At 38.7% G+C, this 25,765-nt stretch overlaps 1 protein-coding gene across 1 annotated transcript in view; it reads left to right on the top strand.

The window, feature by feature from the left end:
- The window catches only part of LOC124285313 (fragile X mental retardation syndrome-related protein 1-like), a 47,890-nt gene that overhangs the window by 6,328 nt on the left and 15,797 nt on the right, over window positions 1-25,765 (top strand). Inside the window, 6 exon segments of the mRNA XM_046721523.1 lie at window positions 1,175-1,271; window positions 20,230-20,381; window positions 20,897-20,962; window positions 21,466-21,559; window positions 23,609-23,725; window positions 25,662-25,764. Coding sequence (XP_046577479.1) covers window positions 1,175-1,271; window positions 20,230-20,381; window positions 20,897-20,962; window positions 21,466-21,559; window positions 23,609-23,725; window positions 25,662-25,764 — 629 coding nt within the window.

The raw sequence follows: 25,765 nt of genomic DNA, 5'->3' as shown, positions 1-25,765 counted from the left end.
AACCCATTCTTGTCATAAGAGGCAACTTACGGGATAGTGAGTGAGTGAGTTAGTTTTACGCTGCACTCACACAATATTCCAGCTATAACTTACGGGATCGGGTGATCTGGCTTGTTGACTTGGTTAACACATGCCATTGTACCCCAATTGTGTAGATCGATGCTCATGCTGTTGATCACTGGTTTGTCTGGTCCAGACTCAATTATTTACAGACTGCCGCCATATAGCTGGAATATTGCTGAGTGCGGCGTAAACTAAACTCACTCACTTACTCACTCACTACCTGCATCTTGCAACAGATGCAGTAGAAACAAAAACAAAACAAGTGTGTGGTATTAGAAAAAAGTTGTATAAGCCTCAGAGTTGAAACTTTGGTATGGAACCAGTGCAACTTTTGCATATTGTTGAAATGTTTGAAAATGGTACATGTGTATTTGAAAACAGTGTCAAAATTAAGTTACGAGAAAAAAAAGCACTCATGGACATTTTTGAACTATTTTTTGTACTAAAAGTAATGAAATTTCATTATGTATCGTATGTTCATTGTGAAATTCAACATATCTGTTGCTTACGAGTGTGATTGTTTCTCACCATTTTCCACATTTCTCTGACATTGCCAGACTGATCAGGTTGAAATTTGGCGTATATAATTCTCCTTGTGGTGACAGATTATGTTGCAATCAATCAAGTAGTTATATGTTCGATTATCAATACTGGCAGCAAGTTGGTCTCTTTTTTTGATATTTGAAACTGTTGACATCATGTGAATGAGCTACAGTGCTGTGGGAACTCTGAAGATCCGGGTTTGAATTGGTCTTCAGCAACCCATACTTGTCATAAGAGACGACTAACAGGATCAGGTGGTCAGATTCACTGACTTGGTTGACACATGTCATCGCATCCCAGGTGCGTAGATTGATGCTCATGCTGTTGATCACTGGATTGATTGGTCCAGACTCGATTATTTACAGACCGCCATCATATGGCTGGAATACTCCCGAGTGCAGCGTTAGCAACAACCAACAACTACAGTGGTGTGGCACTATTGTCTATATTTGAATTGTCTATAAGAGAAACGGGTCAATTCTAAGTTGCTGTGTTGACATGTTTAGAGCCATGTGGTTTCATAGGAAAATACATTTTTGGTAATTTGTTCTTTTTTTCTTTTGTTTAGCTGGACACCAGAACGTACTGTCAAGTTCTCACAAGTACGTCTTCCCCCTAAAGATGGTGGGGTGAAGAAAGAATTCAAGGATGGGGACCGAGTGGAGGTAAGACCAAGAGACATGCTACATGATACTTGTTTGTTGTTTAGCACTTCACTTGTCAGTGCAATCAGGACTGGGCCAGACAGTCCAGTGATTGGCATCAGCAGAATCAATCAATGCAAATAGATACAAAGACATACAGCTTGTCTGACCCCATAAGTTGCCACTTCCATGCATTGGCTGTTTAACAAGCTTATTGTCACAAAGAGGGATGATTAAATGGCATATTTTGTTCATGTTTCTAATGAAAATATTTGTAGACACATTTTCTTTACATCTCTGTTACTTTATCTAAGCAGTTCATTTAAAATGTTTTGTGACATCCACTGCAAGGAGTGATATATTCTAAAATTACTGCTAAAAACACTGAATTAGAAATAACGAAACAACTAGTTAACTTTCCATTCCAAGCTTAACTTTAGTAAACGGTCGGGTAGCCTGGAGGTTAAAGCATTTGCTCATCATGCCGAAGACCTGGGTTCTATTCCCCACCAATGTGTGAAGCCCACATGAGTAGCTGGAATATTGTGTAAAACTGAACTCACTCACTCACTCACTCTAGTGTCCTCCACTGAGATGTTACTGAAATATTGCTAAAAGTGGCGTAAAACTAAACTTACTCACTCCAAGCTAAACAAACTTCTTTACATAAAAGCCAGTGGGTTATTCCTTCTGATGTAATAGTTTATATTTTTGTAAGGTGATGGTAAATCTAAAACCATGACAAACATTTTAAATACTGACAGGCCCCTTTATGAAAGGCACATGGAGAAGACACAGGGGACATTGGGCATGATATCCAGGGTCCAGGTGGTCATCTGATGCTGTCATTTGTACAAAGGCCATGCAGGCCTGAGAAAAACCTTTGAATTTTTAGGTTGATCTTGAAGTCTTGCATTTTAGTGTTGGGATTGAAAAGTCTTGGTGTTCACTAAAATAGCATGAAAACCTTGGAATTTATACAAAATGACATATATATTGTTAATAATAATAGTTATGTGTAAAGGATGTTAACCGTGTCTGGCCTTAAGTTTGATTTATCACCATGATAGTTTTGTGGGTCCATGAAAGACTTTATATGATGAATTTGTGGATTGTGAAAACACACACCGATTGTTAAGGTCTGCAAGTGATACAAAGTGTGCTTGATATAAAAAAATATTGACACACCAAAGCTATGAACCCATCTTAAAGAGTCAGAAAAGCTTGGAAAATGTCTTGAATTTCAGTGTTTGATTTCTCTGGGACAGTTGTCTCAGGATGTTTCTTGGCTATCAACAGATGTACACTGGCTGTTTGAATTCAGATCCAGATCATCACAAATCTGAAGAAATGTATAAAGAGGACATTAATCATTTCACGATTTGGTGTGCAGAATACTACTTACTCTTAAATGGCACAAAAACAAAGGAACTGATAATTGACTTTCGGAGTGAGCCCACAGAAATGCTTCCAGTGGTAATCAACGGTGAATGTGTTGAGACAGTGTCCAAGTATAAGTATCTGGGAACCTTCATTTACTCTACGATGAACTGGAACTCTAACACTGAAGCCCTATACAAAAAGTGTCAACTGAGATCTTTTAATGTTAACCCATCTGTGATGTCATCTTTTTATGCAGCATTTATTCAGAGTATTTTAACATTTTCCTTCCATTGTTGGTACGGGTCTCTCTCAGTTCATCTCGCATCTAAAATAGACAAAATTGTTAACACTGCAAGTAAAATTGCTGGAGTCAGATTTGAATGTTTATCATCAATATATGAGCGGCAAATCGTGAATCAAGCTGTCAAAATTATATCTGACCGTACTCACTACTTAAATTCGGAATACAACCTCCTCCCTTCAGGCCGCCACTACAAAGTTCCAATTGTGAAAACTAAGAGAGCCCGTACATCCTTTATTCCAAGTACCATATCCCTCTTAACAAATGTGAAGATACCTAAATCAATGAATTTATGTAAATATGTTTTGTATCTCTCTGATGTGTGAGTAGCTCTGCTGATGTAACACAAATTCCTGAAAAGGCATTAAAGTATTATTTTATTCTATTCTATACTGACAATACATGAAGCCAGTTAGAATTACCTGCCCTTGGTTAAAAATTGTTGAAAAAATGAAAAGGCCACATGTTGAGGCTTTGAAAAGGGTGCAGGCAGGGAACAGCATGCATTTGATTTAAATATCTGTATGATTGCTCCAGCTTGCTTCTACAAATGAGGTGATGTCGGTATTCTGAACCAAAAGTGAAAACGTGTGTCCAGGTTCTCATTGACAATCAAAGGCTTTGAAGATTTGGAGTGATGACAGCTTTTATTGCCTTTTCATCTGCGTTAAGCTCAGTGCATGTGAAGTCAACTGAAAAGGCTGTATTTCTTTTTAAGAGAAACTGCATGTAACATGAAACATTTACTTGCTCACTCACTGAATTGAGTCCAAATTTAAAACAGCGTTTGTTTTTGTTCAGAAGTACAGTATTCTGTGCTGAAAAAGTTTTGAAATGAATTGAGCTGATTTCACTTGCACTAGACCAACTTAATCACCAGTTGTGAAACCTATCGACAATCAAGTAGGGCCATGCACAGAAGTCGGGTTGGAAACTGACCTCTAAGTATGAGATTGATAATTCTCATTATATAGATAATCAATAATTTAATGACGAGAGTGTAGTCCAGCTATATGAAGTTCAAGGGCAAACTTTATGGATGTATTTGAAGTCATCTTAGCACAATATTTACACGGTCAAACATTGATGCTAGCTTCTTAATTGTCACAACTTAAAAATATAATGCAAGCAGTTCACTGGCCATGCAAGCAATTTCTTGTGTGTTTGTTTCTATAAATTAAACCCATGAAGATCCCATTACACTTGGTCTTCAGTAACCCATGCTTGTCGTAAGAGGCGACTAACGGGATGGGTTGTCAGGCTCGCTGACATGGTTGACACATGTTATCATATTGAAATTACGTAGATCGATGCACATGTGACTGATCACTAGATTGTCTGGTCCTGACTCAATTATTTACTGATCACCACAATATAGCTTGAGGTTTGCTGATTGCGGTGTGAAATAACAACCAATTCAAACCAACCCATTCATTAATGGTTTTTTATACTTATGTTTGTCAGATTTGAGTAGAGATCACAGTTTATTGATGGTTTCAAGTTACCTCCCCTTATATTTTCTTTGTTCACAAGACTTTGTGTGTTTGGTTCATCAGGTAATCAAGTAATCTGCTTTATGTCTGACACAGTGCATTGCAAGAGCCTACATTTGACTGATTATTGAAGCATTTTTCTTTATCAACATTCCAAACCAAGCACTGTGTATTTGGTGTATATTTGAACGGTATATGTTTTCTTCAGATATGCAAAGCTCCCAGTTCTTGTGCAATAGGCTGTTAGCGTCAGTCTTTAATACATTTGATAAGAGCTATCTTGTTTCTGAGTTGAACTGACCATGTACTGATGGTAGTTTCACAACCTTACCACAGTTATCTCCCATGAGCTGTAGTCAAGTATTGACTGTCATTCCCCTTCGGGTATTTATGGCAGCTACGAACATGCATGGCTTCATCAGTAGATTTTATCAACTAATCTAGGCACCATGTCAACAAATTTAGAAAGGTGGTTTGCCTTGTGTTTTGCTTCACACAGATTTTTAATAGGGTCACACTGGTCAAGTATTAAAGTCAATTTAAATCATCTTGTCTTTGGCAATCATTGAAAATAAGAAATGCTAAAGGATTGATATTTTTCTCCTAATTCAAAATAGATACTAGTGTGGTTAAAGTGTTCGCTCATGACACTGAAGACCTTTGTTTGTTTCAGACATGGGTATATTGCTACAAGCAGCATAAAACCACGCTCACTCACTGACATACTTACTAAACAGTCATAAGGGTTTTTAGGGTGACATGTTATTGCAAGGTGGCTCACATGATCTTGTTTTTGACTGTGGCATAATTACTCATGCTCCAGACTTGTGGTGATGACACAGCCTGCAAGTCTTCATCTACAACTGAATATGTTATATAAAAACTGTTTTCTGACTCCCTTCTCTAGTATGCTACACATCCATGAAAGCTAAAGATGTTGCAGTGCCACATCGTTCATAGCTGTGCTTAGTTCTGTTGATCATGATTTTAGAGTCCTGATTTAGAGTTTAGATTGTAGATTGGTTCTGGTTATTCTTGGTATTGTAATTTGTATAGGGGCACAGGTGGCCCATTTGTCTGAGGGGCCACAATGCACTGTGTAGAGTTTGTGTCTTTCATACTTATGACTGTCCTGCTTCTCCACAAGTGTGCTTCTATGTTTGTTAGTCCTACACCCACATGTTCATGTCAGTGAGTTTCATCAAACTGGAGAATGTCTGAGACCCTGCTTAACTTTGGTTGTTCCTTCCTCGTCAAACTGACATGCTATGATAAAACTGTTCAAAGCAACAGTAAAACTGACTGACTGACTGACTGACAAGTTTCACAAGCTCTCCAGAGCTGTTGATTTACAGACGCTGTTAAATAGGGGTGGGTATTGCAGAGAATTTTCATATTGCGCAAAATGCATGCTATGTAAAGCTGTTCAAAGCAATAGTATATATTTATATGTATTGCAGTATATTGCAAGAAGTTTTTTAAACTGAAAAAACTACTTTTAATACAGTAAATGCTTGATATATAAAGCAACAAAAACACAACAAAATCACTATGCTTGATTAAACTTTAATAAAACCTTTTATCATGACAAAATAAAAATGTAAATAATATTTGGCACAAATGAAACAAGGAAAAGAACAATTTAACATCAACACAGTGTTCAAAGTGTTACACATGGCTGAAAATAGAGTTCAAAGTACTATATGTGGCTGAAATAGTGTTCAAAGTTTTACATGACTCATTCATTTTAGGAAATGGCATGTCCAGGTCAGACTTAAAGTAGACCCATTTTCTATGATATGTTAATAGGCATTTTTTTATTTATATTTTTTTTTCAAATATTTTCATCTCAGAGGTTAAATATCGGTCAATAGATGGAGCTGTTGTTTCCCTTGATAGATGATCTTCATTTACTCTGGGGTACAGTGGACCTGTCTGTCGCCCGAAGACCCAACTCCCCATAAAATCCATTTCTGGTGTGCAGCTGGAATATTGCTAAAAGCGGTTTAAAACCAAACTCAGTGACTTGACAAACAGATGATTTTGCTAGTTTCAGATGATTTGGCAGTCAAGGAGTTCCTGGTCTTCTTTTAATTATATTTTCTTAAGATCATTTATGAACTGTTTCTCTGTAAAATATTTTCATTTCAGAGAATAGATGTTATTCTGATCTGAATTTTCAGTTGGGTAGAGTTGTGATAGGTCTGCGTGGGTTAATCAGGTGGTTAATGATGAGCTAATATTGCTGTATGAGAACTGTTCTTCTTATTGCTCTGTAGTAACATGGAGGTGATGCTAACCACGTGTGTCATAATGAAACAGGAAACTCTACAGGAATGCAGAGGGAAAACACTGGCTCATCAGCATGATCATGCATTGCAGAGAGCTATTAATAAACACTGATGCCTGCGAGAAGCACCACTGGATTACCACTTTGTGGGCAGGGCTACAGCTTCAAGGCTGTACTGAATAATAATTCTGCGTAATAATTCTTTCTCTACAATAGGCAAGTTTAGATAGCGGACAATGCTCCAGCTGTTCCTAGGGTCAATTTGTTCTTATTTTTATGTAATGTAAAACGTATGATTTAAACTAATAAGTATTGCCTTAGAGACTTGAGCAAGTCTAAAAGGCATAACTAGAAACTGTAGTCAGTCTTGGGAGATGGTGTGAATGTGGGCTTCATGTCAAACACTGATCTGAATCGGCAATGTTCCCTCGCTCTGGTTCATGTGGTTATTGGGGCAACACATATTTACTCACAGACGCAGTTACAGATCATCTCTCATGAATGTCTATATTCTATGTCTGCACTCATGGTATACTACAGCCCATATGTCTGTACAAACCATCCTTGCTGAACATCCAAGCCTGTATTAATCATAAACAATTTGCCCCGTGTTCGTCTGCATTTTCACAAATTGAAATGCTCACATGCATTCTTGGTGTGAATCTGTATATTTTTAAATGATTTATTGCCATGATTTATGAGTACCGCTTTGGATTAGCATTCATAAAATACTCATAATGTTGTTTTGACACAGAAATGTATCTTGGAAAGTACGGTCTTTGAAATATTGTGGATTGAATGAATTATCGATATGAGAATTGTTAACATTCATAAACGTGCACAATACTCAAACTTAATCTCTATTCATGGGTCGCTTCCAACTTATGTTCTAGACACTGTTTTGTTTGTAATCCTTGCATAAATGTGTCACCTAGAACATTTTTGCTTAAGTTACTTCTCTAATATTTATTGATAATTGATCAAATTTTTAATTAACGATTAATGATCTCAATGCTCAATATCAGTTGCCAGTTCTACTAAGAAGACTGAACTCAGTCAGTAAGTGGTAGGAGGGTTAGACTGGAGTTTTCATGATTTGAAGGTGTTCTCAGTTTGTTTCAACCAACTTTCAACGGAATGTTTTGAGAAAAATGACAACAGTATATGCTGTTTATGCAGCATTTTACTTCATGCAGGGATTAAAAGATCCCATCGCCCGGCGCCCAGGACAAGTCAGTTTTCATTTCAGGCAATCAAATAATGGTATCTTACAATATGGTATCTTACTTGTCCATGGGTTACTAGATAATTTCCACTTGTGGTTTCAACCTGCAAATAAACTTGGATTGAATTTCATATCTGCTCAAATTGTGGCTATTAAATTTCACAGTGATAGTAAAGTAGAGTTATCTTTCTTTGCTATTTATCACTTTTCAATAAATAGTCCTGTAAACATTAACATCAGATACCATGTTGATTTATTCTGTAATAATTACATCATCATAATTATGTCATAAAATCAGGGCAAGTGGAAAATTAGTCAGGACAAGTTACAGTCTTGAAGTCACTTTCTAAAAAACAAATTGAACCCCTGTCATGAAATATGACATCCTGTAAGTCAAATCATTTAGCATGGATGCAAATAATATGCAATGTTTCCTGTTGGACATGAAACCTTTTGTGTGTGAATCTTTAAACTTAATCCAGTGGTATTAGGCATAATTAGAGTTTCAGATCTGTTCATTTTTTACAACATTAATGATTGTCATCCAAACTGTTGTGAAGACTGCTTTCAAATTTGTTTATGACATAATAGAATTTATCAGAACTTGGTAAATCATTTAAAAGTTCAGTTAACATTTGGCTCCAGCAAAATCACTGGTTGTATTTGAAGACCTCAGCTGGTGTTCACTCTGTCTATTTTAGATTTTCTTTTCTTTGTAACAGCGAAATCACCTTTAAAGTCTAGGTTAGGTCACCTGCCTGCAGGCTTCAAGTAGATGTCACACAATTGTCAGTGGTCAACCAGAGTTTTATGCTGTTGAGCTACCCAAAGTATTACTGAAAGTCAGGATTCCTGAGAAATAAATGACCCAGGCATATCCCTGATGTGGTTGAAATGATCTGTGTATTTGACTGTTGAAGAAAACATCTGTGTTTATACCATAAACAGGTGCTTGTCCTGGTCAGTCATCATCTGTATTGTGGAAGGAAGATAATGGAGGTGGGATTAGGGGAATGGAAGGAGGGGTTCAAGGGCAATTATGGACATGTGTACAAACAGGCACACCACTAGACTTGCACAAGTCTCCCAGGAAATGATTATTTGTTCAAATCATAATGTCTGGATTATAAAAATGCTAAGAACAAATTGACTGAAAGATTTTCATCCTATGTACTGTTATTACTTATGTGGACTGATTATAGGGATAGGATTATTATAGCTCCAAGGATTGAATTTTCAATATAGCTTTTGAGCAAGGCTGGTACATCACAGTGAAGGCTTGGCCAGATGGATGGGTAGGGGATAGGCTCTGTGGGGGGTGTCTCAGATGTGTGCATGGTGGATGGGAGTGTGATGTGTGCATGGTGGATGGGAGTGTGTGTGGGTGGGTGAGGGTCCAGAGAGGATTAGTGTTTCAAATGTGGGTACAGTGTCGATATTTGTCATAAGAGGGCCAACTTGTCTTTGTACACTGGAAAATTTTCTGGATATTCTTAATCTACCATTCCATTTGGATGTATCAGTTACAACAAGACATTATTCATTCCGTTCAAGAAAAAGCATTACTAATGGAATTCTCTACATAAGAATGATAAGCAACTCTAATCAGGTTGTTGAGAGTGTTGCCAAGATTGATGTTGTTTACGGAACTGGTTTCTTTACCCTGGCTAGCCTTCCTGTATGGAAGGCAGGTAGGTACTTGATGCAACACATTAGATGGAGATATTACATAGAGATGGATGGTGGTGGTGTAGTGTTGGAACAGCTGGTGTCAGTGGAGTCTATAAAGGGAATACTCCAACCTGCTGCCTCCAAATCAATGTGGTGCACCAGAGCTTCATTGATGTTCTCCTTCCTGACATGTAGTGCCCAGTGAACATGATCTGGTAGAAATTTGAATTTTAATAGTGTGCATGTTTATGACGCACCAGATCCACATAATATAGCAGCACTACTTTGTTACCCCTTTCATTTCCTCAGTACATACTGCAGTTTCATTCTCAGATCATAGGGCGTCGGGCGTAGCCTTGTGGTTAAAGTGTTAGCTCATCACACTGAAGATGTGGGTTCAATTCCATACATGGGTACAATGTGCGAAGCTTATTTCTGGTGTCACCGGCTGTGATATTGCTGGAATATTGCTAAAAGCAGTGTAAGACCTTGTTCACTCACTCACTCACTCACTCACTCGGCACAGAAGGTTATTATAATCTTGTCGTTTGGGGTACATATTCAAAGGTGGGAGAAGAGAGGCCCATGTCAAACTCGTCACTGATTGAAGTTGTGAAGAACAAAAGCCTAATATCCGTAGAATTACCTACATATTCGACCATTCTGAAATATTTGCATGTATTTTTTCTATAGATTTCTTAGCTCTGAACAGATGTACACCATTGTGTACTTGAAGGGGACAGACATGGCACCTTAGTCAGTTTCAGCTGACTACATTCTCCCCGATATTTTCTCTTAAAATCTGGGATTATCACTAACCTCATGGGAGCTCAACACATTTAGTACTGATGCATCAGCCCAGCTTTTTTCAAGGTGTCTTTTGGTTGAATGTCTGCTCCCTCAGTGCTGTGAGTGGAGCATCTCCCTGACGTTGAACCCTACTTCACCTTGCCTCCCCATTGCCAGATAGTGATGATGACAGAAACTTCAGGGGATATCAGCTGTAGACCGTGATCATCCAACCACAGACTATCAAGACACTCTGTCGGTTAATATCTTTGTTGTTGTGCAACTGAGGAAAAAACAAATTTGGGATGGATAGATGGATCTCTCGATGGTGGTTTGTTTGTTGGTTGGTTGACTGGTTTGTTTGGCTGGTTGGTTGGTTGGTTGGTTAGGTGGTTGGTTGTTGGGTTGCTTTGTTTGGTTGGTTGGTTGGCTGGTTTGTTTGTTTGGTTGTCTGGTTAGATGGTTGGTTGATTGACTGGTTTGGTTGGTTGGTTGATTGGTTTGTTGGTTAGATGGTGAGTTGACTGGTTTGATTGGTTGGTTGGTTGGTTGGTTGGTTAGGTGGTTGGTTGGTTGGTTTGCTGACTGGTTTGTTGGGTTGGTTGATTGGTTGGTTGGTTTTAGATGGTTGGTTGACTGGTTTGTTTGGTTGATTGGCTAGATGGTTGGTTGGTTGACTGGTTTGGTTGGCTGGATAGATGGTTGCTTAGATGATTGGTTGACTGGTTTGTTTGGTTGATTAGTTGGTTGGTTAGATGGTTGGTTGGGTGGAAGGGTGGTTGGATGCATGGATTGATCGATGGATGTATTGATGCTGGTTTGATCAAGAACAATACTGAGACATCAATGGAGAAGGATAGTTATAACTAAACAGAGAAATTATAGAAGTTTCTGTACCTTGATAAGATAAGATATTTATTGCATAGCATTCCATGGAGGAACAGTTGCTGTATTCTATGAACTATAAACATGCACAGCAGGGGCAAAGGCATGCAGATACATGTGGTACATTATAAATTTCATTTATTACAATTTCATACGTCCAGTTATTAGGTACAGGTGTGATGCAGTGAGACAGACTGTGGTTGAATGTTATTTGATCAAGTGTAATTACAGGTAACCATAACTGACAGTGTTTCCATAACAGCTGTGTATCACTACTGTTCAGCCCAGGATGATCAGTGTTTACATAAATAGCAGATAATGTGTATGTCCCTTTGTTACAAACAAATGGACCCGTGAAGATGTAGAATGTCCCATGTGCTTGTGTTACAAACAAATGAGTTCCCTGTTCTGTTCATGCTGTTGATCACTGGATTGTCTGGTCCCTCGATTATTTCCAGACCGTCGCCATATAGTGCGCGTAAAACTAAACTCACTCACTCACTCACAAACAAAACCTGTGATTGCATTGCCTGTCAGTCTCTGCTCAACATTTTGAGTCAATGGGCCCAAAATTGTCTTGGCATCTTTTTCAGTAGATTTTAGTATTACTACATGGAACATTTTTCATAGAGCAGGTCAGAAAAATAACCAAAACGTCATCAGATGCCTGCTGTGGACTAGTTGTAGAAGACGTGTTTACAATTGTAGTAGTGAAAAGGAAGAACAAAAAGTATGGCCTAGTATGACTTTGGGTCATTTGGCCTGATCATAACAAGTGTACAAACACTTATGAATGTGAATACCCTGTGAAGGTCCTGGTTAGAAATTGACCTTCAGTAACCCATGCTTGTCGTAAGAGGCAACTAACGGGATCGGGTGGTCAGACTCGCTGTCTTGGTTGATACATGTCATCGGTTTCCAATTGCGCAGATCGATGCTCATGCTGTTGATCACTGGATCAGATGGTCCAGACTCAATTATTTACAGACTGCTGCCATATAGCTGGAATATTGCTGAATGCAGTGTAAACCTTAACTCACTCACTCACTATGAATGTGAAGCAGACTTAGTTTGCTTTTCTGCATTTTGATAATTCCTCACCATAACACAATGGTGGATCAAGGGTAACATTGTGATAATATTCCTCACCATAACACAATGGTGGATCAAGGGTAACATTGTGATAATATTCCTCACCATAACACAATGGTGAATCAAGGGTAACATTGTGATAATATTCCTCACCATAACACAATGGTGATAAATCAAGGGTAACATTGTGATAATATTCCTCACCATAACACAATGGTGGATCAAGGGTAACATTGTGATAATATTCCTCACCAGAACACAATGGTGAATCAAGGGTAACATTGTGATAATATTCCTCACCATAACACAATGGTGAATCAAGGGTAACATTGTGATAATATTCCTCACCATAACACAATGGTGGATCAAGGGTAACATTGTGATAATATTCCTCACCATAACACAATGGTGAATCAAGGGTAACATTGTGATAATATTCCTCACCATAACACAAGGGTGGATCAAGGGTAACATTGTGATAATATTCCTCACCATAACACAATGGTGGATCAAGGGTAACATTGTGATAATATTCCTCACCATAACACAATGGTGAATCAAGGGTAACATTGTGATAATATTCCTCACCATAACACAATGGTGGATCAAGGGTAACATTGTGATAATATTCCTCACCATAACACAATGGTGGATCAAGGGTAACGTGATAATATTCCTCAGCATAACACAATGGTGGATCAAGGGTAACATTGTGATAATATTCCTCACCATAACACAATGGTGGATCAAGGGTAACATTGTGATAATATTCCTCACCATAACACAATAGTGAATCAAGGGTAACATTGTGACGGACCTGAAGTCTGTTATGAACTTGAATCTTTATGTGTCACATGATGTGCAGTGTTATTTATTATTATTATTATTATAGGATATATATATAGCGCACATATCCATGCACTAGTGCATGCTCAAGGCGCTGGTATTTTTTCCCTCGATCATTGGATGTCAATCTCAACGGCACATCGCATTATCAATCACAACTCCCTGGGGAGTATACAACTCTTGCAGCCACTAGGGGAACCGAGTTATTGTGGCTTTCTCATCCTAACGAGGTACCCATTCACAGCTGGGTGGACTGGGACACATAGTCACAGTACTTTGTCCATGTTCACTGCACGTTGCTGTACCCACAACTTAGGTGTTTGCACGTATCCATGTGGCCACCATCTGGTCAAATACCAACGGATTTGTAGGTTGTTTTAAGTGCACAGAGTTGTGTACTGTACACTAGGGGTTGTGACAACACTGAAAGAGTCTGCACACAAAGTTGACTTCAAGGTTTTTACACCCGGTCACAGGTGGGCTCGATCCCCAAACCTCAACCTCGCTGGATCACTAGCCTGGCGCCTTAGCCAGTTCGCCCACCGCCCCAAAGTGTTGAAACTAAAGAGTGGAAGTGGAGGTGACCATGTTATTTCACTGACAATATAAAAACAGTTTTTAACTGTGACCATTTCTTAGGCCCAGAAATTTATAAAAAAATATGAGAGCAGAATTCCTCAAGGACAGACCATAAAATCCATCAACTACATCGCCGTTGTGTACATCAGCTTTGAGTTTGAGCACGTAGATGTTCAGTTCAATTTTCCGATGACATCTACTGATATATGATAGCAGGCTCCCTCAGAGTTGGGTTTCCACCGTCCCACCTCTCTGCAGCCAGCCTGTGATCTGCTCACATGCTGTTGCCTCCATCAAACACAGATACAGGAGGATAAGCAAGATGGACGGAAACAGGTCAGATGTTTCCTAGGCTAAACAAATAGGAGGAATGGTCCATGGTGTACAGACCATGTGACTACTGCAGAGCCATGTTCATACAGACTTTCTTGAAGACCACTTTGTCGGTATATTGAATGTACAAAAAAGGCAAAAGTACATAATTGCAAAGAACAAGTAACAGTAGTTTCTAAATGCTTAGTCTCTGAGTATATATGTAATTTTGATAGTAAGAATAAACCTATTTAGGTTAAAAGGAGCCCCAGTGAGGAAATCTTGACTTTAAATTTTCTCAGGAAAATAATTGAAGTTACTCAACAACCTTCTCATGATTGATTTATAGTTCTACAATGGCTTGTGAGACACACACAACTGTAACTCTCTAACTTATGACTGCTTAGAGAATAGTTGTATTTCATGTAATCTGTATATATTTATACATTCTAAAAATATCATATTTATGCAATGGTCAGTATCGATGACGTCAAATCCTCCATTTTCATGTTGTATTATATGTTGCATGGAAGCGGTGTTAATATAAAGCAGTAATGCTTGTTCACCTATCCCAATTCATCTTCATGAATAAAAATATGTTTAAATCAAATCCTGACTGGCTTCATGTAGTAGCAATAACATTTTACAAGCTCATATTTTCCTTGATAAAGATAGGCTTCATCTATGACCTTAGATTCTCTGGGAACTCAGTGTCATGGCAGTCAAAGCTTCTGGTTGACTGGTGTTGAAAGAGTTAAGCACTGCAGGGAGGTTTATAGGGAAAATAATGTGGTTCAGGGATTGTGAGACAGACTAGGCTATGAAGACACCTACATGTGGAATCTATTTCTGGTCACAAATGGCCAAATCAAAAGCTTGTGTTTTGATGCTTAAACTGTAGCCTGATTATGTAAAGTTTAGATGAATAAACAAATATTTGGATGGATTAGTTATGAAGGGAATTGTTTGAGTCTTGATTGAGATTTTGTTTTTATCCATTGCACAAACATTTCTGTATTCATTATCATGAAATTTGATATGTGATAAGTAATAAGTATGTAGCTTTGGGATAGCATAGTACATTATTTGTCATATTTTTATTTTGATGCTACTTTAACTTTCACATGTCACATCTTGTATTATTACTCCCAATTGCGTAGAATGATGCTCATGATGTTGATCACTGGATTGTCTGGTCCTGACTCAGTTATTTACAGACCGCCGCCATAAAGCTGGAATATTGCTGAGTATGGCGTAAAACTAAACTCACTCACTCACCTGCTCACTATTATTACTAATAGTAAGATCTTGAATTATGAGTATAACGGTTATCAGACTGTCTAGTGGATCTGTTGTCTGGGACCTGGTCATAATTAATTGGACAACATTGATAGATAGAAGATACTGAGTGACAAGAATTAGAATATTTGCATGAAGTCAAAGTAGGACTTTTGAAGTATGACAGGATAACATTGATCTGACTGTGTGAGGAAGGGTATTTAGTTGTGGACTCTGTGTGAGGAAATCAGATTGACATATGTAAATGGTTATTGTCTGTTCCTCCGTGTTGGGGCTTACTGTTGATGTGGAGTACACATGGTAAATGAGAGGAAACACAGACAGAACACAGTGTGGAGCCTCACAGGTGTCATTGAGTGCATCCGGCCAGCTTTCCACACTGACACAGCTACAGCTTAGGCAGATGACCCCATGTTGTGGGGCTACAGGGTTCAGGCGTCAGTCACCCACACAGGAGCACATCATCTATTCTGCCTCCCAAACCCTAGAAAAAATTTGGAAAAACAATCCTAATTTCCAATGATTTTGCAAGTCCAGATTGCCTCAGCTTTTGGCCCTCGACTGTAATTCGGTATTGTTGTGGGCTGTGTTTTAGCTCCATTTTACCATATTTCCTGCGATATTGAGGCTGTTTTGTGTCGGACACCTTTGGCTCTCTGTTATGTAAGCAAATTCCAGAAAACTCGGCGTCTGCTCTTATGGAGCATTTAGGTCACACACTGCAATTATGTTTTTGATCATCTTTTCCCCAACATAAGTGTTGCAATTTTTGGCTGTCATACACAGAAGACATTGATCAGTTCTAATTTTACCGATAGGCCAACATTGTAGCTGTAAGGTTCTGTAAAAGACAGGTAATAGTTCTCTGTCTGCTACAGGTTAACAGACGCCTAATTCTGTTGCAACATGTCAAGTCAAGTATGAGCTGCTGCTGATATTCTGTATGATGTCAACACAAAAGTATGATGGAAATATTTCTGAAAGAGAAGTTTTAGCTAATACGGACTGAATACTGAGGAGTGGTTGGACAGCCTGCTGGCTAAGAGTTGGCTTGTCACATTGAAGAACTGGGATTGATTCACCACATGGATACATTGTATGAAGCCCATTTCTGGTGTCAGTGATATCACTGAAATATTGCTAAAAACACTGTAAAACTACACTCACTCACTCAATCACTGAATGGGGCAGCCTTGTAGTTAAGGCGTCTGCTTGTCACGCTGAAGAGACAGGTTCGATTTCCCACATTAGTGGCATCCCCCACCGTGATATTGCTGGAATATTGCTAAAAACTGCATAAAACTAAAGTCACTCACTCACTGAATAGAATAGAATAGAATAATACTTTAATGCCATTTCAGGAATCAGCAGAGCTACTGACACATTAGAGAGATAGAAAACATATTTACATAAATTCATTGATTTAGGTATCTTCACATTTGTTTAAGAGAGATATGGTACTTGGAATAAAGGATGTACAGGCTCTCTTAGTTTTCACAATTGGAACTTTGTAGCGGCGGCCTGAAGGGAGGAGGTTGTATTCCGAAGTTAAGTAGTGAGTACGGTCAGATATAATTTTGACAGCTTGATTCACGATTTGCCGCTCATATATTGATGATAAACATTCAAATCTGACTCCAGCGATTTTACTTGCAGTGTTAACAATTTTGTGTATTTTAGATTTGAGATGAACTGAGAGAGACCCTTACCAACAATGGAAGGAAAACGATACAATACTCTGTATAAATGCTGCATAAAAAGATGACATCACAGATGGGTTAACCTTTTTAACATCTCAGTTTACGCATGAGATGAAGACGTTGTTGACACTTTTTGTATTAGGGCTTCAGTGTTAGAGTTCCAATATTATTATTATCCATTTTGTAATTTGACCTTTGTGTCAGACTGTAAGTTGTGTACATGCAACTAAGTAAACACTCCTTGTTTGTGACACGTCTATACTATGTAATCTTAAGTATAATTCCCTTACTGTGTTTCATCACACCCATGTCTTACTCAGTGAACGTTCACAAGTGTATATTTCCTGTTAGATATGGACTTAAAAAGGTAACGAATTCCTAAGTAAGCTGGATACAAGTTTCTTGGCAGAATGTATATGTCACAGTGAATGTCTTTTATACTGATTCACTTATGTCATTTCGCATAATGACTGAAATTTTCAGTGTACATTTTCCAAAAGGAAATGAGGTGGAGATTTCACCAGATTGACTGAAATGATCAGATGCCTTAATTTAATTTCCTCATTCATATTTGGATCTAATGTGATCACACAGTAATCAAATTAACTTCTCTTAGTATGAAATTTCCTCCATATATTCCAGACCAATCAAGATACAGATTAGCATTGGTCTTCACCAACCCATGCTCATCATGAAAGTCAACTTATGGGATTGGATTGCTCACTCGGTTGACACATGTCATTAATCCCAATTGCATATATTGATGCTCGTGACATCAGTCATTGGATTGTCTGGTCCAGGCTCAATGTTTTATTGCTGAGTGGGGCAATATACAAAAGACAGGGGAAAACCCCCAACCCAATACATGAAACAGGAATCTGTCTGATGTTAAGAACAGTACATATTCAAAATGTTCAAAATAATGGCAGTGAAATCTAAACTAGGTCAGCCTACTTCAACATGTCACAAGTAGTTGATTGAAATTGTGTTATCTATTGATTGTGGTTCAGAGCATTAACAAGAGGTCAGTAAACATATGTTGGCTGCATTTGCCATCAGAATCCAGCTTCAACAGGAATGCCTTGATCCCTCACACTTGACCAGTGGGGTTCCATGTTAGAATAGGTCTTGAACAAACACTTCCTGGTACTGATATAGGTAAATTTGCATCTTGATGTCAGGTGATTCGTTGATAATTATTATGTTATTGTGTTCCTATGTCAGCGGGGCCTGATGGCCTGGATTGTTGCTCATGGTTTTAGTTGCTGGTTTTCCTGGTGCAGCCTAAGCTATCTACAGACAGATGTGATATCATTGGAGTATTGCTGACTGTGGCACAAAACAACATACGCTCACTGGATTGCCTGTTTTCAATCACTGGTTTGTCTGGTCCACACTTGGTTACCCAGAGACTGATGTGATATCATTGGAATATTGCTGACTGTGGTACAAAACAACATTCGCTCACTGGATTGCCTGTTTTCAATCACTGGTTTGTCTGGTCCACACTTGGTTACCCAGAGACTGATGTGATATCATTGAAATATTGCTGACTGTGGTACAAAACAACATTCGCTCACTGGATTGCCTGTTTTCAATCACTGGTTTGTCTGGTCCACACTCTGATTACCCAGAGACTGATGTGATATCATTGGAATATTGCTGACTGTGGTACAAAACAATATTAAGCTCACTGGATTGTCTGTTTTCAGTCACTGGTTTGTCTGGTCCACACTTGGTTATCACTGATGTGAATCATTGAATATTGCTGACTGTGGTACAAAACAACATTCGCCACTGGATTGTCTGTTTTCAGTCACTGGTTTGTCTGGTCCACACTTGGTTACCCAGAGACTGATGTGATATCATTGGAATATTGCTGACTGTGGTACAAAACAACATTCGCTCACTGGATTGCCTGTTTTCAATCACTGGTTTGTCTGGTCCACACTTGGTTACCCAGAGACTGATGTGATATCATTGGAGTATTGCTGACTGTGGTACAAAGCAACATTCTGGATTGCCTGTTTTCAATCACTGTTTTCAGTCACTGATGTTTCATTGAGTATTGCTGACTGTGGTACAAAACACACACTGGATTGCCTGTTTTCAATCACTGGTTTGTCTGTCCACACTTGGTTGATTAGAGACTGATGTGGATATCATTGAATATTGCTGACTGTGGTACAAAACAACATTCGCTCACTGGATTGCCTGTTTTCAATCACTGGTTTGTCTGGTCCACACTTGGTTACCCAGAGACTGATGTGATATCATTGGAATATTGCTGACTGTGGTACAAAACAACATTCGCTCACTGGATTGCCTGTTTTCAATCACTGGTTTGTCTGGTCCACACTTGGTTACCCAGAGACTGATGTGATATCATTGGAATATTGCTGACTGTGGTACAAAACAACATTCGCTCACTGGATTGTCTGTTTTCAATCACTGGTTTGTCTGGTCCACACTTTGGTTACCCAGAGACTGATGTGATATCATTGGAATATTGCTGACTGTGGTACAAAACAACATTCGCTCACTGGATTGTCTGTTTTCAGTCACTGGTTTGTCTGGTCCACACTTGGTTACCCAGAGACTGATGTGATATCATTGGAATATTGCTGACTGTGGTACAAAACAACATTAAGCTCACTGGATTGTCTGTTTTTCAATCACTGGTTTGTCTGGTCCACATTTGGTTACCCCAGAGACTGATGTGATATCATTGGAATATTGTGACTGTGGTACAAAACAACATTAGAATCACTGGATTGCCTGTTTTCAATCACTGGTTTGTCTGGTCCACACTTGGTTACCAGAGACTGATGTGATATCATTGGAATATTGCTGACTGTGGTACAAAACAACATTCGCTCACTGGATTGCCTGTTTTCAATCACTGGTTTGTCTGGTCCACACTTGGTTACCCAGAGACTGATGTGATATCATTGGAGTATTGCTGACTGTGGTACAAAACAACATTCGCTCAGTGGTTTGTCTGGTCCGTGCTTGGTTACCCAGAGACTAATGTGATGTCACTGGAGTATTGATCCTGTTGTAACAAACAAAAGTCCCTGTCTTACCTATATTATATGTTGTTTTGTTTTGCAGGTGTTCACCAAGTCCCAGAATGACGAAGTGTTCGCATGGTGGCCATCCAGGATCAAGATGTTGAAAGGGGAGTTTGCTGTAGTGGAGTATGTGGGCCAGGACAACTACACAGACATCATAGCTCTCGACAAGTTACGATCAGGCAATGCAAAGTACGTAGTTACACCAATATTGACCTCAGCAGTTTAGTGTGCATAGGCCTTCATTTTGGGGGCATTTAGGCGGGATATGTAAAATATTGGGGCTAATGCAGCATGGTTATGTAAGGTGCTGAAATATGCTGTCTAGTGCTGCTAATAGTTATGATCCTTGATTTTTAAGCACCAAGCTTGTTGCTTTTTTCCAGCTTTCAGATGATAGGCCATGTCATGACTGAAATATTCAACCCAACTCAAGCATGCTCATTAACTGTAGTCATAATTATTTTCTTAGTGACTCCAAACCGGTTTTGTATTTGTTCATGAACCTATTTGTTCATGAACCAATATGTTAGAAAGCTTATATCCTGTAGGTGTAATGGACAGCTGTCTAGTGATGCCTTTATGAAATCCATCAAGTTTTTGAAATCCTTGAAGCTTTTTTATTGCTTTCAGTATTACTGTTATTCTGTGTATGTATTTACCATCTTCTGAATGACAGTATACTGATTATTGCCCTTCCTTTACAGCCCTACAATCAGTAGCAGTAGTTTCTTCAAATATATACTGGAAGTGCCTCCTGACCTGAAAGAAGCGTAAGTGTAATCACATTTGCAGCATCAGTTCCTAAGTGAAGAAACCCTTAATACAATGATATAGCCGAATGTGGCTACAGGGACCAAAAAATTTATATTCAAAGACATTGATTATAACTGATGAGCTGGCGAGTTCTGAAACAAAATGTTACAATAGGCCATTGAAAGTTATTATTTGATGCCACCTGTGGACTCAGATTAGAATAGGGCGATGGACTTGTGTGTCCTGTCAATGGCATGCCCATACTTCAGGCCCATACTTAATAATTAATGGACTGTCCACTGATATGTCTGAACTCGTGCCAGCAGTGACATAAAATATCGTTCAATCACTGAAACCTCTTGCATTACCATCAACAGCTTCTGCTGTGAGCTGACTTGTTTTAACCCTTGGATGATGATCAGACAAGTTCCACTGCCTTTTCATTTTGTTGTTTTGGTGTTGTTCATGACCAAAACGATATCTTTTCAATTTGTTCTACAGAAGAATGATTTTGTTTCAGATGCCAAGAGGAAGAAACTCACACAGACTTCAAAAAACATTGTGGTGCGGCTGTTATTAGTTATAACCCTACCGATAACTCTCTTGTCATACTGGTAAGTTATTACTTATAACCCTTGTCATACTGGTAAGTTATTAGTTATAACCCTACCGATAACTCTCTTGTCATACTGGTAAGTTATTAGTTATAACCCTACCGATAACACTCTTGTCATACTGGTAAGTTATTAGTTATAACCCTACCGATAACTCTCTTGTCATACTGGTAAGTTATTAGTTATAACCCTACCGATAACTCTCTTGTCATACTGGTAAGTTATTAGTTATAACCCTTGTCATACTGGTAAGTTATTAGTTATAACCCTACCGATAACTCTCTTGTCATACTGGTAAGTTATTAGTTATAACCCTACCGATAACTCTCTTGTCATACTGGTAAGTTATTAGTTATAACCCTACCGATAACTCTCTTGTCATACTGGTAAGTTATTAGTTATAACCCTACCGATAACTCTCTTGTCATACTGGTAAGTTATTAGTTATAACCCTACCAATAACTCTCTTGTCATACTGGTAAGTTATTAGTTATTACCCTACCGATAACTCTCTTGTCATACTGGTAAGTTATTAGTTATAACCCTACCAATAACTCTCTTGTCATACTGGTAAGTTATTAGTTATTACCCTACCGATAACTCTCTTAAGGTGTTACAAACAAACCAAACGTTTATCCCATACCTCAGCGATATATATCCAGTATTCTAATTCAACTGAGTATGTAACACGAGTTCTGATTGGTCAATGCTATAAATTTCCGACCGTATAATCAGCATATACGGTCGCAATTTGAAAACCGATTCACCGAAACCTTTGAATGTATCCCTACACTATTCGGGTAATGCTGTTTCGCAGGACATTATCATTTGCAGAAGCCATTGGTCAATTAACTCCCCTATCCAGCTAAAATGGGTGGAATTTGTGTTAAAAAAGACAAAACAGTATCATAAATTTAATTTTAGGTTCAAACAACTTACTGCATAATGGGCTGTTGACCCAACACTGTTAGATCATGAAACAAGGTTTATGGCGTCATTATGGGCGTGACATCACCTGCTATGGCGTCATTTGACAACAGAACTGATAATGGCCCGTAGTTGAGGAATCAGCGGGCAGCTCATTTCTGTAACTAGAGGCGGTTTCATCATAATACCGTCCATTTTATCTATAATACTTTGATCTATTCATCATTGTCAAATTTAGTCTGTGTGCACATAATAAACGTGTGTAGTTTGAAAAGGGAACTACTTTCTCTGGCGATGGTGTAAGTTGAAGGAGTGATATGATTAATCTTTGACCTAGAGGAACTTTGACCTGGTTTAAATAATGAATTTCTTTCACGAAAAAACAGCGTAAAACGAGTTGAATTAGAATGGGGATAACTATACTGTGTTTGATGAATTGGGGACGTATACCGGTGGTTATATAGCCGCAAATTTAGTTATATCGGCGACGCGTAAGCGGAGCCGATATAAAGTTAAATTTGCATTAAATTTGTATTATTTGTTGTCGGAACCAGTATCAGGCTCAAGAACATGGTTGTTTGGACATTGTTCACATTATCAACTTCACTGCTTGGCCCAGACTTGATAATCAGCATGCTGCAATGGTGAAGCTGGGTTTTTGGTGATGTGTCGTTTTAGTTTTAATACAACTTTCCTACAGATTGAGGTCAGTGGGGTAGCCTATTGGTTAAAGTGTTCGCTCGTCACGTCGAAGGCCTGGGTTCGATTCCCCACATGGTTAACATGTGTGAAGCCCATTTCTGATGTCCCCGACCGTGATATTGCTGGAATATTGCTGAAAGCGGCGTAAAACCAAACTCGCCTACAGAATAGCAGATCACTTAGATCTAACACATTCTCGGAACATGACCAGTGATGTTTGAATGATAAGTGAAGATGTGAAAGAACTTCATGTACCTGTTTTTACCTGTACATGTATTCTCCAAGAAAATAATAAGAGGAACTGTTATGTGTTGTTCCCTGCAGAAGTTCATTCACTCGTCTGTCTGATATAAGAGATTTTGAAGTATGGGAGGTTTGTTTGTCTCATGATGAAAATAATATATTGTTTTATGTTTCCAGTCCACAAGTGAACAAGTAATTAAGAAGGCTTCCATCATTGGGGACATGTTCATCAGAAATCTACGCCAGAAAGTATTATTAAAACAGAGGACGGAAGAAGCGGTGAAAAAATTACAGGTGATTAATAAATTTACAAAATGTTTGCTGTGTCATCTTGGTTGGCTGACTTGGTATTTGTTTTTCGCCGCACTCAGCAATATTCCAGCTATATGGCGGCTGTCTGTAAATTATTGAGTCTTGACCAAACAATCCAGTGATCAACAGCATGAGCATCGATCGACACAATTGGGATACGATGACATGTGTCAACCAAGTCAGCAACCCTGACCACCCGATCCTGTTAGTCACCTCTTACGACAAGCTGTTATTATCCCCCCTCGCATGTTTAGCGTGAAGTACGTACGTACGAATTGGAATATCTTAAGAACCGTTGGCTAGACTCTTTTCATATTTGGTACCTAGGTTCATCACAGTATGAGAAAGGTCCCAGTCAGGTTTGGTGACCTTGACCTTCATTTCAAGGTCACAAGGGGACTTTAACGTTTTACTCTTGTCAGCAAGATATCTCAAGAACTGCTGAATAGATTTTCTTCATATTCAATACCAAGCTTTATCTAGGGAAGGCGCAGGGCCCAGTCAATTTTGGTGACCTTCATGTAATTTTCAAGGTCATGGCGACACTTTGAAGATTTCAGCATGTTAACCTGCATGTTAAGCTATCCTAAGAACCGTCCACTGGATTTCTTCATATTTAACACCAAGCTTTATCTAGGGAAGGCGCAGGGCACCAGTCGAGTTTGGTTACCTTTGCTTAATTTTCAAAGTCACAGCGACACTTTAATGATAGCAGCATGTTAAATTGCATGTTAAGATAGTCAGCAAGATATCGCCAAAAACATTCACTGGATTTTTTTTCATATTGACACCAAGCTTCATATAATGAAGGCGCAGGGCCCAGTCAGTTTTGGTGACCTTCACATAATTTGCGACACTTTGAAGATTTCAGCATGTTAACCTGAATTCACTGGATTTTCTTCTTAGACTTTCAAGACTTCCCTTGAATGTTTTTCAATAAGCAATTTCTTTAGTACCATTTTTGCATATTTCATACACTATGGCATTCATGTCAAGGTCAAAGTCAGTCTTGAAAATATTTGTGTGTTTGAACAACTAAAGAGAAGATATCAAGAGAGATTGATCTTTTCATGTTTTTGTTGACATTTAGCTTCATCTTAAACTTTCATTACTTTTTAAGTTTTATATGATAATTTGCGGCGGGGGATTATGTTACCTAAGTGACAATGCTTGTTGAAGACCAATTCTAAAACCTCCTTCATCAATAGCAGTTAAAGATACATCAGTGGTGATGAGAGACTGGATCATATCTCTGATCTGAGTGACGTACTTGACATGTGTTTGAGAGAATACAGTGTGTAGCAGTTGTGCCTCTTTTGTGCATGACACATACTGACTGCATGGACAGATCACCCGTGAAGGTCCAGGTTAGACTATTAATCTTCAGTAACCCATGCTTGTCGTAAGAGGCGACGTGATCGGGTTGTCAGGCTCAGTGACTTGGTTGACACATGTCATCGGTTCCCAATTGCACAGATCGATGCTCATGCTGTTGATCACTGGATTGTCTAGTCCAGCATCCATTATTTACAGACCACCGCCATATAGCTGGAATATTGCTGAGTGCAGCATAAAACTAAACTCACTCACTCGCATAGATAGAGTGTGGCGTTTAACAACAACTACAATATAATCATAATACCTGAAGACATTTACCTTTAAGATATTGCTTGTAGTGTTCAAGGAGATGTTTTTGTTTTGGTTGCAGTTCAGTTGATTGTTCTGCACAACAGCATCCACATATCCATTGAAGGACATGGAACTAAATAATGTCGTTTGTCAAGTACACTGTTATTCGTTGCATAGACTAAGGACATGTTAAAGTCCCATATCAGTTATACTGTTTGTATGTATTTGATCATCAGGGATCTGATAGCAAAAATGTGAAGGAAATGTTCAATAGACTTCATTCCCTCAGAGTACCAAGATCCGGTCAGGGTTCATGGAGGAGTTCAGTGTACGAGACGACCTGATGGGTCTTGCTATTGGAACACATGGTGCTAACATCCAGCAGGCTCGAAA

This window comes from Haliotis rubra, unplaced genomic scaffold (assembly GCF_003918875.1).
Source record: "Haliotis rubra isolate DU_JTF1 unplaced genomic scaffold, ASM391887v1 Scf359, whole genome shotgun sequence".
NCBI classification, from domain to species: domain Eukaryota; kingdom Metazoa; phylum Mollusca; class Gastropoda; order Lepetellida; family Haliotidae; genus Haliotis; species Haliotis rubra.
This window is presented reverse-complemented; position numbering and strand designations above follow the sequence as displayed.